The sequence below is a fragment of the Diachasma alloeum genome, unplaced genomic scaffold, assembly GCF_001412515.2.
Source record: "Diachasma alloeum isolate Michigan unplaced genomic scaffold, Dall2.0 Dall_scaffold_00379, whole genome shotgun sequence".
In the NCBI taxonomy this organism is placed as follows: domain Eukaryota; kingdom Metazoa; phylum Arthropoda; class Insecta; order Hymenoptera; family Braconidae; genus Diachasma; species Diachasma alloeum.
The window spans coordinates 704,324-722,362 of NW_021680518.1; the positions used below are offsets into that span (position 1 = coordinate 704,324).

Genomic DNA, 18,039 nt, shown 5'->3' on the forward strand with positions numbered 1-18,039 from the left:
GGGGGGGGTAGTAGGGGCGGGGAGGGGGCACTTGCAGAGCAAGGCATCAGTACACAGGAGAGAGGAGAAGAGAAAGAGAATAAAAAAAGACAAGACATGAAATAAGAAGGGGAAAAAAAACTGAAGGAGGACGAAGTGAGTGTGCCGTGGCTCGTCCTTTACCTCCTGGCTATAATGCCGTCGACACCGCGTGGTGGAGAGGTAAAAGCTGGGCAATGTGTAGATCTTCACGGCGTCTGGAAATCGGGTGGCAGACGCTTGGAGTAAGAAGATGGTGCTCAACCTTGGGTGATGGTTGAGTGGTAATTGTGGGGTTTATATTGGAAAATTGTATAAATCATTGATTTGAATTCTTTTCGAAGAAACGTTTAAGTGGGCTGAAGAGAGATGATTGTTATTCTCGAGTAAGCCGGGGGACTGATTTTCAAGATAATTGATAGAGTTGAATGGGTTTTCAAAAATTGTGAGACAAACCGTATTAACATGATGCAATTTTATTTACGAAATTTCAGAATGAGGAAATGAACTTTTTTTTCTATTTTCCATGGACGATTTTTGGAGCAACAGAAGCTTTTTAGCTTGAGGGATTCAGAATTAGCGTTTTAATCCACGAAAAAAATTAATCATTAATGGGCTCGATATGTTAGATGGAAGCGATAGATCGCGATCGATATGATGAATTGATGCTTTCGATCGTGTCTCTGTGCTCGTGAATTGAAGTGAAGAAATCAGGGGGTTTGGAGAAATGACGAGTGTTTTGGCGAGTTGAATGGGGTTCCAGTGCTGGTGTTGTGATACATAAGGCGCATGCAAGTGATGATTTCCAACAATAAAATTATAATGATTAAAAATAACATGGAGAGACATTGATTGCGTAAAGAGCCCGAAGAAACGAGAATAATTCAGCGAAACGTCGCTTCTTTTGACGATTTAATTGAACATTGTTGTTATTATCTCGAAATCTCCTCATTCTTTCACTTCAATATCATCAATATATCGAAATATCCGATATATTTTATTTTTCAGATTCATTGGATATATCCGATATATTTTATATTTACGATTCATTCGATACATTCGATATTTTTATGGTAATCGACACTAGCGAATGTACAAATCAATAAATGTATATCGATATATCAAAAATATCGGATATACCGAATCTAATAAAAATCGACAAATTAATAAAAAATATCGAAACGTTGTTTCTTTTGATACTTTAATCAGACATTGTTATTTCTCCAAATCCTCTCATTTCTTCACTTCAATACCATCAATACATCGATATTCTGATATATTTCATATTTAAGATTCACTCGATATATCCGATATATTTGATATTTACGATTCATTCGATACATTCGATATTTTTATGGTAATCGACACTAGCGAATGTACAAATCAATAAATGTATATCGATATATCAAAAATATCGGATATAACAAATCTAATAAAAATCGACTAATTAATAAAAAATATCGAAAGGTTGTTTCTTTTGATACTTTATTCAAACATTGTTATTTCTCCAAATCCTCTCATTCCTTCACTTCAATACCATCAATACATCGATATTCTGATATATTTTATATTTAAGATTCACTCGATATATCCGATATATTTGATATTTACGATTCATTCGATACATTCAATATTTTTATGGTAATCGACACTAGCGAATGTACAAATCAATAAATGTATATCGATATATCAAAAATATCGGATATAACAAATCTAATAAAAATCGACTAATTAATAAAAAATATCGAAAGGTTGTTTCTTTTGATACTTTATTCAAACATTGTTATTTCTCCAAATCCTCTCATTCCTTTACTTCAATACCATCAATATATCGATATTCTGAGATATTTCATATTTAAGATTCACTCGATATATCCGATATATTTGATATTTACGATTCATTTGATACATTCAATATTTTTATGGTAATCGACACTAGCGAATGTACAAATCAATAAATGCATGTCGATATATAAAAAATATCGCATATACCGAATCTAACAAAAATCTACAAATTAGTAAAAAATGCTGAATGTCGTTTTTTTGACAATTTAATTGAATATTTTTGTTATTTCTCCAAATCTCCTCATCCCTTCACTTCAATATCATAAATATATAGATATATTGGATATATTTCATATTTACGATATACACGATATTTCCATTATATTCGACACTAGCGAATATGCAAATGAGTAAATGTATATCGATATATTAAAAAAATCGGATATATCACATCCAATAAAAATTCACAAATGAATAAAAAAAAGTGTCGAAATGCAAGCGAAACCTCGAGCAAATGCATTAAACCCAGAAAAAAAATCGAGTGAAAGAATTCCCGTTGCTTTTTTTATTAACAAAAATTTGTGTCTCGTAAAAAAGTTTAACGCGCCTGAGACAACTGCAGAAGTTGCGTGGGCGCCTGGTGTGCGGTCATTGACCGCAGGGCAAGGACGCCACAAGGACATGACTCGTATTCGAGTACACGTCGTGAGTAAGACGTGGTATTCACCTTTAAAAAAAAAAGGCATCTCTCTCCTCTCTTCTCCTCCCTCCCCCATCTGACTCCTCATCCAATGTTTATTACACTATTTTATGTACACGGCAGATGGGGACATTAATATTGACAAATGGAACGGTAAACAGAGTTTTGGTACGTAAGCGCCACACCAAATGCATATCCTGCATTCCGGCATACCAGTTTATACGATGTGTTTACACGGCATGGTACCGTGTGCCTCGTCCAGGTTGGTGGTGCGCGAGTCAAGACGCGAAAGGGCAAGGGGAGGGATATTATTTTTGGAATCACTTATGCGGGGATGGTGAATGCATGCAGATATATAAAAATAAAATACAAATTTCACCGGACACGTCATTTGGCTTTCTCCCATAAATCATTTGGATTTTATTTGCGCTTGAGACTGCAGATTTTTCTTCTCTCTGAAGTAATGATTGCGGAAATTTATGGGGCGGTTTTGATGACTGGCTGATTGTTGTTGCGAGGGAGATGAATTGTGGGGGGGAAATGAGGGTGAGGTGAGTCAATTTTCCCCGATTTTTGGGTGTTTCAACCCATTGAACAGGAAAACTCATATTGGGACTGCTATTTGCCGATGGCGGCGTAGTGATCGCCATGATAACATCCCAGCAAACAATATGTCGACAATTTGCCGACAAATTGCCGATGTCCTGTTAAATTTTAGATGGCACTGGCAAAAACTGTTTTCTGGGCTGGACCCGGTACAGAAAAAAATATAAGTGAAAACTTATATACGGGAACGCCAGGAGTTTCTAGAAAATTCGAGAGAATTCAAGGAATTTCGAGATAATTTCGAGGAAATTCAGGGAGTTTCTAGAAAATTCGAGAGAATTCAAGTAGTTTCCACAAAATTTCGAGGAAATTCAGGGCGTTTCTAGAAAATTCGAGGGAATTCAAAGAGTTTCCAGAAAATTCGAGGGAATGCAAGGAGTTTCTAGAAAATTCGAGGGAATTCAGGGAGTTTCTAGAAAATTCGAGGGAATTCAAGGAGTTTATAGAAAATTCGAGGGAATTCAAGGAGTTTCTAGGAAATTCGAAAGAATTCAAGGAGTTTCCAGAAAATTCAAGGGAATTCAAGGAGTTTCTAGGAAATTCGAGGGAACTCAAGGAGTTTCTAGAAAATTCGAGAAAATTCAAGGAGTTTCCAGAAAATTTCGAGGAAATTCAGGGCTTTTCTAGAAAATTCGAGGGAATTCAAGGAATTTCCAGAAAATTCAAGGGAATTCAAGGAGTTTCTCGGAAATTCGAGGGAATTCAAGGAGTTTCTAGAAAATTCGAGAGAATTCAAGGTGTTTCCAGAAAATTCGAGAGAATTCAAGTAGTTTCCACAAAATTTCGAGGAAATTCAGGGTGTTTCTAGAAAATTCGAGGGAATTCAAGGAATTTCCAGAAAATTCAAGGGAATTCAAGGAGTTTCTCGGAAATTCGAGGGAATTCAAGGAGTTTCTAGAAAATTCGAGGGAAGTCAAGGAGTTTCCAGAAAATTCGAGGGAACGCAAGGAGTTTCTAGAAAATTCGAGGGAATTCAAGGAGTTTCCAGAAAATTCAAGGGAATGCAAGGAGTTTCTAGAAAATTCGAGGGAATTCAAGGAGTTTCTAGAAAATTCGAGGGAAGTCAAGGAGTTTCCAGAAAATTCGAGGGAACGCAAGGAGTTTCTAGAAAATTCGAGGGAATTCAAGGAGTTTCCAGAAAATTCAAGGGAATGCAAGGAGTTTCTAGAAAATTCGAGGGAATTCAAGGAGTTTCCAGAAAATTAGAGAGAATTCAAGGAGTTTCCGGAAAATTCGAGAGAATGCAAGAAGTTTCTAGAAAATTCAAGAAAGAAGGGAAGACCATGGACGTATCCACGCATAATCACAGCTGTATCGAAGACAAAGCCACCCGCAATCTTTATTGTTGTACTCGAGGTCCCGATGTTGTCATTTGTTAGAGCAACTTGAGGACTCGTAAAGTAATTGAACGCGCAACAAATAGGACAAAACCATTCCCAACACCATAAAGAAACCAGCCGAACCAATGAATTACCCATTACCTCCTCGAAGAAAATTCCCCCTCCCCAATCCCAAATTCATCCCACAAAAATAATATCAATAATTTATGTGACACCAGTTGCAATTTCATTCCAAGTACATCCTCAGTCCGTTGATCGAGAGTTTAAAATAAACCCCCCCGTCCAAAAATAAAACAAGTCGATAAAAAAACCAAATACCCCCTCCCTCCCAGCCAACCCCCTCCCCCTCCTCCTCCTCCCCTCCCAGCCCGTTACTTCGTCCATCCGTCTACCAGGTTTGGTGATTGGCTCGGGAGGGGTGGTGGGTACTGGGACTTGTAAAAATTCTATTTTAAAATGCGTCCCACCTTAATACCGAATAACACTCCACGGATTGCCAGGGAGAGGGTCCTTGACTTCGTCGTGGCATTGGCCGTGATGTTGGCTCCGAAGGAGCAGGCGTAAGAGAGAGTACACAAGAGTAAAAAAGGTGGCGAACGGGGAAAAAAGGGAAGAGAGAGAGGGCGGGGGGGGGGAGAGGAAGAGGTTTGAGAGACGAAAAGAGTTTTTAGAGTGAGACGAGAGGGGAAAAAACTGGAGAAAATGAAAATAAAAACGCAACGAAAATGAAAATAAAAGAAAATGGAAAAAAAGAGAAGAGACTCACGTTTGCAGTGGCCCTTATAGGCGACGGGAATGGCCCGACCAGCTCGGCAGGCGGCGAGGCGCAGGTGGCAGGCGCTCTTGTAGGTGTTTCCGTCGGCTCCGCAGACGGGTCGTGCGCTCGCGACCTGGTGAGGTGCCTGGGGGCACTTGCGAGCACACCTCACACAGTGAGGACTCAGATTCTGATCCAACAGGCAGCTTCGACCCTGGCCACAGCGTACACGCTCGCACGAACCTGCTCGACACTTTATACGTTATTATTTGGGGGTTTATATGGGGTTCGAGGATTTTTTTTTATTGCATTTTCGAGTTATCTTTTGGTTGTTGGTTATTTTTTGAATTATTGTGGTTCGAAGATTGAAACAATTTTAGGGGCTAATGTTAATAGTTCAATTCTAGGATTTTCAATTGTCGTTTGAATGCGAAGGGTTGAAATTTAACGAGTAGTTGTTCACGTCTAGTTTAGTAGTAAATAAAAAAATATCAAAACAAATTTTTTGGAAACGATGCTCGAAAAAAATATCACTCGTTCCTGAGATAAATGAGCAATTACAAAATTCGAAATACGACTTGGACCTTATTTTTCACTTCTCTATGCCATGAAATATTCAAAATAATTTTTTTCAAGACGATAAATTTACTCGCCATAAAAATGTTCACCAATTTCTATCACCTTGCCATCTCCCAAAATTATCATTTGATGAACAAAGATTATGATTATCGACGAATCTGGTCTATTTCTCTTCTTTCAACCCTTCACATCAGAGATTTAATTGAAAAATTACGGAAAAAATACTCAATTTGGGAAAAATCTCATTATTCATCATCAAATTTACGGTTATATTGAGTCACTGAATATGAGGAATAGTTGTGTGGTCTAAATTAACCGGGAAATATGAATCACTGGTGTGAAAATTAATTTAACGATAGTGAGTAATTCGATAGGTATGCAGGGTAGACAGAGTAACGCGTACTAAACCGATTCATTTCCCTTTTCCGCTCTTAAAACGACTGGGCAATGGCACGCACGAACGAACGCACGCCAACTTTCTGATATCCTTTTACCCGAGCATTGCGGTCCGAGGGTGTCGATTTAGATTATAAAAGCCGTGGACTCGACGCACGCTACTTGCATTTTTACGTCTCACTAAGTATCTGTGTGAACTCATTTCCATTTTTTTATCCTTCGATTAATCGTTCTTTTTCATTTCGTGAATTTTTATTGATTCAGTGGAGCATAAAATTCTCCGGTGTTTACTATCGTGATGATTTTTTCATTGAAATTATTCAATTAATTAATTGTTCATTGCTGAATTCCTTATTTTATTTGAATGTCGACAAAATTCTGAGACAAGCAGCGCTTTACGATTTTTTAAAGATGTTTTTTAGCTGCAAAACAGTCGATTTCATTACTTGTGCGTAAAGTGAAATTTTGCGCACGCGAAGCGAAATGAAAAATTGGGTTCGATACTCGTGGGAAATGTGTTCTTTGACCGTTGGGAGAGTAACACTCGCGTTCGGCGAGTGCTGCACGTCTTCCACAAGTTAGAAAACCCTTTTTGGCACTGCTGCTGTGTTCACTCCGTACCCAAAAATGCCTTTTCGGTTCCTTGGCAACGAAAAACGCACACTTCGGCCATTCACTGAACGTAACATCACTGTCAAAAAATATTGTTCGACACATGTGAGATGGGAATTTTCAGCTCGGGCAATTGGCAGGCCGTGAGGAACTTTTCTGGCGAATGTGAGGTTACAGGACAAGTCGAAGGCAAATTCTGCAATTATATGAGGTAGAAAAGTTCCCACGGCCCTTTGTCGACCAATATTTTGTGTCATTAGGCCCGAAAACCGCGATTTAACCGAGCGAAGCGAGGTTAAAATCGCTATTTATCGCTATTTATTTTATATAGCGATTTTAACCTCGCTTCGCTCGGTTAAATCGCGGTTTTCGGGCCCAGTGACGAAAAGTGCACTTTTCGTAACGATTTAGTGTGCGTAAAGCGCTTGTTTTCCGCACGGCGGGCGTAAAGTGAGCTTGTGCACAATAACAACTTCTCCCACCACTGGCATTTTGAACAGTGAACTCAGACGCTATCGCAAAGAATAGAAGTGTTACACGTGCGTGCGAAAAAGTGGATCTTTACGCACTAGTAACACAATACACTAGTATCAAATAAACCCATCCAGTATTCTCCCAATTTCGCCACTATTTTTAGTGTGATAAAGAAACAGCCTTGCACGGAGAGAAATATTCAAGAAAAATTACGGAACATTTCACGTAATCCGCAAGCGAGAATCGTTTTCAGCGAATTTCTATAGGAATATAAGAGAATAAATCTGAAACGTTCAGTAAATTTTCGGGTCTGTCACCGAAAAAATACAAAAAAGTCACGTAATTTTTCTGGAAGTTGTAAAATCTAACAGAAACTTCAAGACTTATTATGCCTCAGAACATGAAAATTCTTGGATGTTTAAGAATTTTTACGAAAAGTTCCGGAAAAATTACGGAACGTGTTGTTAAAATCTCCCCCTCATGGTGACTCTGGCTAGCCGTGAGGCGTCGGACGCATGAGTAATTTTTACGGAACAGATCGTAGAATTTACGTGACGATTGACACTTTCATTGAATTTTACTTCGCTCCCAGATTACGTTTCGAAACCTAATTTTTACGTCTTTTTTCTGGTAATTTTTATTGAATATTTCTCTCCGTGTGGGTATGGAGGTATACGCTTTTATCATTAAATATTGGAATTGTGGTATTTATTTGATGATACGTCTGGCGACTCACTTTGACAGTAACCGTTGTAGGCAACAGTGAGCTCGTGGCTTCCCTTTTTGCATGCGTGTTTCTTGAGCCTGCAGAGGCTACGGTAGCTCCTGCCGTCGGTACCACAGACCGGTCCACTTCCACCACGTGGTGATTTGCACTCTGGACTACAAACGCACCTCGGTCTTCCCCGTCTGACAACACACTTCTTTCCCTCCTCGCAACGTACCTCTGCGCAGCTCTCTGTGTTGAAAAAAAGTAACAGAAAAACATTTCTTCAGTACAATTAATTCCTCCCTTTTTGATGTATTGATTCGTTACATCTGGGAACAAATCTGATGACTCAGGAATTTTAATAATCTTGTAGATTATTGCCCTTTTGGGAATTTTTATTGGAAATTTAGTAAAAAATGAAAACGTTCTAGTGAAAATTATAATGTGTTGCAGGGAAATTTGGAGAATAATAAAGTAATTATTAAAATTTCAATTGACTATGAATTATATAATTGACGATATGGAATATTGGGGACTATTGAGTAAATATTTTTTCAGTTCATAGGAGAATTTTTCATTAGCCAAATAATCGTCAATTTTTCAATAAAATAATTCGGAATTTGAATATTTAAGTGATGATCAATTGAATAATTAAAAAATTGTTGAGTAATATTAGCAATTGATTGATGAAAATTTAACTTAATTTGAAATTTATCATTACGCTGATGTCTGATATTTGAGAAAAATTGCAATATTCCGGTGAAATTTCGACTTGAAACATAGAATTTTTGAACTGACGTTCAACGGAAAAAAGGACAAACATCAATTTTTCAAAAATCAGCTTTTATTATTATTGAAAAAATAGGTGATAAATAAACTAATTTTTGCTGATATACGGGCTCTTGAGGGATTTATTTTCAAATTCAGTAGCGTAACGGTAAACCGATTTTAGTGGATCTAAGGGAGATGGAAAAATTTTTGTCATGATCTTTTTTATAGCCCTCATTTCACTCTAAGAAAAGCAACTCGTGAAAATTCTACTAGTCCTACAATTTTCAATATTTTTTAACAATTTTTTTTTGTGTCTTCGATATAACCAATACAATACCTCGACACGGTCGACACTGAACACCACCCCCAAGCACCCTCCAGAAGAACAGACTCCCGCTATCGAGATCCTCGTCGGAATAGGCTGTTGCAGCTGCTGCGTTTGATGCGCAACACTCCTGCCTCGTGACACCCTGGTTCATCAGCTCTTTGCACTTGCCGTTGCTTATCGAAGACCAGCAAATTCCCCCTGTAACAAATCGAACAGAAGATTGAATCCTCCGGTGGAAACAAAACATAATTGGGAAATGCTTTCGTCACAACATAGACAATATATTTTTCATAAAAGCATTTTTGATTAGCCAAATAATCGTCCATCTTCCGAACTCAATTATTGCTTCATAAAATAATTCGGAATTTGAATATTTAATTGATGATTCACTTTTTTCTCATAAAAATCCCTTTTTTTCATAAAAAAGAATCATCAAACTGATATCTTATTCACTCAAATCATAACAATGACGATGATGATAATCAAAATCATCATCATCTAATAATTAAAATCGCATAAACTCTCCCGCTCACTCTCCCTCGCCGCGAAGACTCGCCCGCTAAAATTTTTCATCGTCCAGACATATGTCGCTTTCTCCCCGAACAAATTAATAATAATAACCAGAAATTCTTGCAATAATTAACGTCACTGTAGACATGTCAATGTCGTCATGTGTTTTTTTGCAACAATTAAAAAATGTTTTTATCACGAAATTTTATATCCTCAAAGACTTTTCTCCTAGCGCCCCAGCAATGCATGATGCGCGTATCACGCGCTCCCCGCGATCTTTGAGGCCGTTGGCATTCGTGTCGTTGCATTCCTCCCCGGAGGCTAAAGTATCTCTACCACCGCAATTTTCGTCTACGTATTCAGACTTTATGTCCACTGGTATTTTACCATCTTTAGTTGATTCAATGGTTTCCAGTCCTAGATAAGCTGGTGCATTGGCTCATTTCCACTGGTGGGACAAATTCCAACGAGTGATCGTGTGTTGCGCAAGTATCGTTTAATTAGCGCCTAGACTAGAAAAGAAACTCGATAGGTGATTAGCGTGGAAAAGTGGAACAAGGCCTGGGTAAGAAAGGAGAAAAAGAATTTTTATTGTCGGAAAAAAAGGGGAAAGAGGAAATCAACGCTCATGCGGAATTTTCTGGGGTATGAAATGTTGATTAGTTACACGGAGAAACATATTTTTTTTATTTTCAGGAACATGTCACTGATTTTTAGGAATTTATCGTCAATTAGTCGTTGTGCACGGAGAGAAGTTGGTGGAAATATTCTAATGCTGGTGATGGAAAGAACGCCAAAATCCACCGGCTGAAAAATTCTAGGGCTGCTAAGGTACTATTTCTGGGGATTTCTGTGAAACGTACTGACTTATCCGATCACTATTTTATCATTGGTTTTCGAGACGTAACTTATTCTGCACGGAGAGAAATATTCAATAAAAATTACGTATCTTTTCCGTGATTCTGGAGGGCAATGTGCACTGATAGAATGATTCATTTATTCCAAACGAGATTCGTTAACTATTAACGAAAAACTTCATGGAAGATATTGTAGTAAATCTCATGAGACTGAAATTGAAGCGAATTTAGGGAAAAAATGGTTATGAAATTTCAAATTTTAAGTAGAATTCACGGAAATTCATGAGTTTTCGGTGGGAATGAGATGGAAATTTCACAACTTGATTGAATTTTCGTTGGAACTTGAATATTCAGAAACAAAATGCCATGAATTTTTAATTCAGTAGCAAAGTGGTAAAACGGTGCAAGTGAATTTTGACCATCGACCAGTTTTCAATGAATATCTCGGAATCTAAGAGAGATAGCAAAATTTTTGTTATAACCTTTTTTGTAGAGCTGATTGAGTGCTACAATGAATGTGATTACGAAAATTTCGCTATCTCCCTTAGATTCGGAAATATTTCTCAAAAACTCAACTGGGAGATAAGTCGACTTAAACCGTTTTACCACTTCACTACTGAATTTTTCCCTNTGAATGTGATTACCAAAATTTCGCTATCTCCCTTAGATTCGGAAATATTTCTCAAAAACTCAACTGGGAGATAAGTCGACTTAAACCGTTTTACCACTTCACTACTGAATTTTTCCCTGAATTTTCCTGATTTTTCTGAATTTTCACAGAATAATTAAATGAAAAATCAAGTATATATTATTGATTTCCAGATCATTTGAACAATCTCAACTAAATGATCTCAAAACGAAAAATGTATTATATGATACTGTATTAACCTGAATACGATGTAAATCTTTTTCAAAATTTTAGCAAAATATGATGTAATTTTTTTAAAGCAGAATAAACCAGCAGGTTTGGATGCTAAAATAAAAAAAAGATCATTTGAACAAAAAATCGATGAAATATTTGATTTTTCAGTGACACGATTTCCTGAAATTTCAGTGGAACTTGAACACGATAAAAATTTCCGGAATTTGGCACGGAAATATTCAGACGAAAATTTTCAACAGTACATAAAGTCCCCGTGAATTCCCAAATATTATTCATTACGTTGAAAAAGAATGAAAATGGCATTCCTTGCCACAACTATCAAACGTAAATGCTCTTCTTCCAACGAGAGAAGAATTCGACAAATGTTCATTAGCTGCAACTTTCCACTTGAATCGTTACGAGCGAAATAGAATAATGGAATGTTGCAAATTAGAAATATGATTTATTAGAAATATGATTTATTTATTTCATCGACAACGACAACAAAAATATTTACGACTTCAGAGATTCCATTTTCCTCCTTTCCATTCACTCATTCAGAACTGTGCCATCCGGGCTATTTTTTCATCATCCACACCCCTAAGTCCATAGAATGCGGATACCTAACGCGTGGGAATGACTACGCTGATCCTATCATTCGCATTGTTTCATTCGTAGAACAACACTAGAGAAAAACAACTCGTCCTAAGGAATTTTCAAGTTGACAATCGGATGCACGTGAGTCGTGCGACGAAAGTGCCTTTTTACTGTTAAAATTTTTTGTCTGAAATTTTCTCTTACATTTTTTGGAAATTTTTATCGAACTTAAATACCACTGAAACTCAAAGGAATTTCGACATGGAAAATTCAGAATTTCGGGAAAAAATCAAAGAGAACTGTCAATTTGAGTTCCATTTTTCCCTGAAAATGAGTAGAACTGTGACACTGAATGCGATTTAGGAGGAAAAATCATGGAATTTCAGATTTCACTGAAAATTTAATGTAATTTTGGTACTATATATTCATATTAGATTGGAAATTCAAATAAATTGAGGAATTCTCGTCTTTATGCTACTTGCAATTCTGGAATTTTACTAAATTTTCAGTGAAACCTGAAATTTCATGATTTTTTCCCTTAAATCACATTCAGTGTCACTCACTGTTGAAAATTTTCGTTTGAATTTTCCGTGCTAAATTCCGGAACTTTTTATCATGTTCAAGTTCCACTGAAATTTCTGGAAATCTTATAATTAAAAATTCAGAATTCCGTGGAAAAATCGAAGAGAACTGTCAATTTCAATTCCATTTTTCCCTGAAAATGAGTGGAAAGCCAGAAAATTGCGGTAAATATATTCTTGAATTTTCCGGACAGTGACACTGAATGCGGAAAAAATTAGAAATTTCAAAATTCACTGAAAATTCAGTGTAATTTGGCACTGAATATTCATATTAGATTGAAAATGCAAATAAATTAAGGAATTCTCGTCTTTATGCTGCTTAAAATTCTGGAATTTCACTGAATTTTCAGTGAAACCTGAAATTTCATTATTTTTTCCCCGTAAATTGCATTCAGTGTCGCTGTCCTGAAAATTAGTAATCAACTGTCCATGAAATTTCCCTTTTTTTCTACCAGTATTTATTTTACACTGTTAGAAATTTTTTCAAAATTGAGCAATACTTGTACTTGAATTTTCAATTTTGTGAATTTGAATCTAATTTAATATCAAATCATTCATGAAATCTCTCATTCAGGTTGAAAACTGAGAATAGTTCGGGTTTTTCTACATTATCACTGATATTTCAATGACATCTAGAACTTTCAAATTCATTGCGGAAAAGGAACATCACATCCAACTGAATTTTCAGTGGTTTGAAAATTCAGGGAAATTGTTGCTTAAATTTTCAAATTATTTAATAATTTTCACCATCAAGTAGACCTGAAAGTTACAATTCCATTGAATACTCCAGAATTCAACTGATTTTTCAAAAACAAAATGCATAAAGATTTCGTGTGAATAAGTGATTGTGAAAAATTTCAAGTTTGTTTACTTGAAATTTCAGGAATAATTTTCTAACAGTGTAGTTATTTTCCACATGAATGAGCGAATGAAGTAAATTGTTCTGTGAGTGGTGACCGAAATTAATTATTCTTCCATAAAATCAATGGTGCGATAATGATTTCGACGACTCATGATAACTAGTAACTGATTCAACTGATTTTTCAAAAACAAAATGCATAAAGATTTCGTGTGAATAAGAGATTGTGAAAAATTTCAAGTTTGTTTACTTGAAATTTCAGGAATAATTTTCTAACAGTGTAGTTATTTTCCACATGAATGAGCGAATGAAGTAAATTGTTCTGTGAGTGGTGACCGAAATTAATTATTCTTCCATAAAATCAATGGTGCGATAATGATTTTGACGACTCATGATAACTAGTAACTAGCGAAGCGACTTGTCTCACCCCTAAAATATATTCTCGAGTGACGTATGATGCATAAACTCTTTTTTTAAGCTCCAGTGTCATGTTTCCATACTCCAATAATGTTGCAACGAGGATTCATGCCGACCAAGTGTCTCGTATTACCAATTTACCCAAGTGCCTCTCTTTACGTCGTCAACGTGCATATAAAATCGGTGCGTGCAAGGATGCCGCAATGTATCAGATAACGATTATTCTTCTTTTTTCGTTCAGAATCTCTTGGTGTCGGTTTCGAAATTTCTTGAGACAGTTGATCATGCTTGATACGGGGATTTTGAGTGATCATACATATTTTTCGGCGTTTTGTTTGAGGTATAGGGAGGAAAGAGTTCAATGCGGCAGCTGTAATCCTCAATTCCGTCATAATTTTTTCCGATTAATCGTCATTATTTTTTACTTTGCTAACAGACAGTCCTGAAAAGGTGGAAAAACTTTTTCTTTTCCTTTTCAAAGCCGTAAAAATTGGAAAAAACATTTGATAATTTATTGTGTCTTTTCCGATCTTATTGTTATTTCTTTTATTTTTTATTTGTCCCTCAGTGCCTATTCAAATGACCGCTATGATCTTTTCAATAGCAAATTGTAATTGTAAATGCAATCTAACTATAACTTAAATGTACTCTGTAACCCCCATGTATCAAAGCGCAAAGCAATAACGTTAAATAAAGAATTGAATTGAATTGAGCCTATCGTGAAAACTAAGCAATACATTCAATTGAATTTTCAACAGATTGAAAATTCAGAAGAAAAGGTGCCGGAATTTTCACAATCAAAAGTAATTTTCATTGTCGTATGGACCTGAGAAATCAAATTTTATTGAATACCAGGGGGCTTCGCCCCCTGCTCGCTCTGCTCCCCAACCCGGGGGGGCTTTGCCCCCCCCCCCCGCTCACTTCGCTCGCTCCACCCCATCCGTGTGACCGCAGCGGTGTGACCGTACCCATAAATATCTTCCATATGAGCACCCCCTAATATAGCAATCCTCCATAAATATAGATATCCCCTTTATGACCACCTCCTCATATAGACATCCCTCATAAATACAGGCACCTCCCCATATAGGGACCCCCGTATAGGCACCCAGCGTCCCCTGAATTTAAGCGTCCCCCGAATATTTCGCCTTATTTTTTTATTTATACAGAGAGATTCAAGAAAATTGACTGATTCATTAATAACAAGATCAATGGAAATTCCATGTAAATTATTCGTTGTTAAAAATTAAAGGATTTTTTACTCGAAATTTAACGAGTAATTTTCTAACAATGCAGACAATCGAGAAAATTTCTCACACTTGATCCTACTGATCCCTTTCCCTCCTGTTTTTCATTCGCACAATCATCAAAACATCTTCACTTCTTACTACCGAGTTAAACACGTCTTGCAGGTTTCCTCTGCATTTCTGGCTTCCATCCAATCTTCAGCATCCTGCCCCAAACGTTCTCACTTCAAACCCGTCTTCAACTTCATTTAAATTTCGCATTATGTCCCCCTGAATATCAAATAACAGCCAGAATATAATGAAGTTCCATCAACTTCATTTAATTTAATTTCGTCTGCACAGACACAGGAGCCTTCATCTTTTACACCTACATATTTCGAAATAAGAGATAAGAGGAAAGTAAACAACACAAGATCCGAAATGTATTTATACCTATACAGAGTGTAATTGAGGAACCAGTTTGCGGGTCAGCGCTCTGGTCTCGCCGACGTTTAGCCGGTGCATCTTTAGTCCTCCGATACTTCCCCCTGCCATTGAAAAAAAAAAGGGTGGGGGGGCTGTATCGAGGAAGGAAGGGGCCTTTTGGGACCGTGCGCCAATTCACTCTCGCTTTTTCCTTTGGATTTTTGCGTTTTATTCTCTCCTTTTTTTTCCTCTCCCTCAGACGAATTTTTGAGTCAGAGTCGCCGGCGCGCGGCCTTTCTTCCTGCTAGGCGCAAGGTCATTCGCAGAAAATAAAACCCGGAAACAATGGAAATCAATATTCCCCTTTGAGAATGGCGTTTTTTGCGGTTTTTTGGTTATTCGGGCGGTTAATGTTGCGTTGGAGTTTCGGAATTGGGGGTTTTTTAATACTGTTGGGAATTGAGGAAAAATATAATTACACGGAGAGAAATATTCAGTAAAATGACGGAACAATTGGCGTAATCCGCAATGGGGAATCGTTTTCCGGCAATTTTTGTAGGAATGGAAGAGAAGACACCGGAAACGTTCAGTGAATTTTCAGGTTCATCACCGAACAAAGTACGAAATTGTCGCGTAATTTTTCCCGAAGAAGTAAAATCTTACAGAAACTTGCCGACTTATTGTGCCTCCAAAATCAAAAATTCTTGAACGTTCAACAATTTTTATGAAGCTGGTGAGTTTTTTCTAGGTTCCGTTCCGTAAAATTGTTCAAACGTTGAGGAATAATTACGGAACGACTTGTAGTCCCCACAGCGGTGAGTCATCAGACGTGTGGTTAATTTTTACGGAACAAATCGTAGAATTTACGTGACGAGTCGTACAATTTCAGTTCCGACTCACACTTTTCATTGAATTCAGTAGCGAAATGGTAAAACGGTACAAGTCAGTTTTGACTATTGACCAGTTTTCAATGAATATCTCGGAATCTAAGAGAGATAGCAACATTTTCGTTATAACCTTTTTTGTAGAGCTGATTGAGAGCTACAACAAATGTAATTACGAAAATTTCGCTATCTCTCTTAGAATCCGAAATATTCCTCAAAAACTCAACTGGGAGATGAGTCGACTTAAACCGTTTTACTAGTTCACTACTGAATTTTACTTAGCTCGTGGATTACGTTTCGAAATGTAATTTTTACGTTTTTTTCTGGTACTTCTTATTGAATTTTTCTCTCCGTGTAGACTAGCTCTGCGGCCCTACTTCGCTCGGGCAGAATATGAGAAATTTAATTCCAGGATTTTTGAGATAGGGAACTTGCATGAAGCTCAATTCTTTCTAGTTCCCCTATTCAAACACTTCTCGTAACAATTTTCATTTCATTATCAATGCAAATTGAAATAGTCCAGAAACTAACCCCCGTCCAGAAATTGGCCTGTTTACCCTGTTTTCCATGGAATTTCTCATTTTCTTAGGAAAATCCTCCAATTTTCTGGACTTCTCGGGTGTTCTAGAAAACATTGAGGTGTTTTTTTATTGCAGGAAGTCTCAAAATTTCTGGTACTCAATTTTCTAGAGCAACACAGCTAATCAATCAAAATATGAAATTAAATTGCTCAATGGGGACAAAAAAATTCTTTTTAAACCCGAGAAATTCTTTGAATTTTCTAGAAAACCTGAGAATTTTCTGGAAAATCCAAGAGCTCTCTCGAATTCTCTATGAACCTAAAGAATTTTCGCCATTTTTTCAGCGATTTTTGAGACCATCAACGAACAATGTCTCATGTTTAATTACCAATTTCAGAATGTGAAGTTGTACTTCGTTTCACCGCGCGACCATGCGTTAAAGTCTCTCAACAATAACAATTAATTTTCCCCCTTCCGTCTCACTACCCCATCGCCAAATAATTAATAACCGAATCTAAGAAAAAATCCAATAAGTTACGATACAAAAAACTGACGATTACGAGCGCGTGGATTATCGAATAACGAGCGCCCGTCTCATACAGAGAGGCTCCGGCTCATTGAGGCGTGAGAGCCTGGGTAAAAAACAGTTCGAGGAACTGAATTTCATGTCCACTTCTCAAAAACTTCTTTTCACCTCTTTCAATCTCGAGAGAGAGAGAGGACTCAAAAATTCCCCAAAATTTTCCACCAAAGAAATCCCTTCGACATCATAAAAAAATTGAAAATTACGAAACGAAAAAAAAAAATTTCTTGCATTACACCTTTAATAAAAAATCAAGTGAAACGTTTTTGAAGCCAATCTATTCGGCGTATTGTATCATTAGATTTTTCATAAATGATGATAGTACACATTAAAATATAACGATAATACTTTATTATATTATATGGTATACTATACTATATTATAATACATTGTATAATGTATTATATATATATATATATATATATATATATATATATATATATATATATATATATAATACACTCCAAATTCAACTCAGCACGCCGCCTAACCACCTTTAGGCATTAAATAAATTCAAATAGAATTAAAATTTAGAGAGAAAAAAATCCCGATCCGCCCAGCCGGGATTAACCGCGGAAACGACAAAAATAATAATATATATATATATATATATATATATATATATATATATATATATAATA

At 36.6% G+C, this 18,039-nt stretch overlaps 1 protein-coding gene across 1 annotated transcript in view; it reads right to left on the reverse strand.

Annotated features, from left to right (window-relative positions):
- The window catches only part of LOC107041761, a 55,155-nt gene that overhangs the window by 31,104 nt on the left and 6,012 nt on the right, over nucleotides 1-18,039 (reverse strand). Inside the window, exons 3-5 of the mRNA XM_029126378.1 lie at nucleotides 9,085-9,273; nucleotides 8,004-8,225; nucleotides 5,216-5,449 (exon numbers count right to left, since the gene is read on the reverse strand). Of these exons, the coding sequence (XP_028982211.1) occupies nucleotides 5,216-5,449; nucleotides 8,004-8,225; nucleotides 9,085-9,273 (645 nt within the window). The remainder of the gene's footprint in view (nucleotides 1-5,215; nucleotides 5,450-8,003; nucleotides 8,226-9,084; nucleotides 9,274-18,039) is intronic.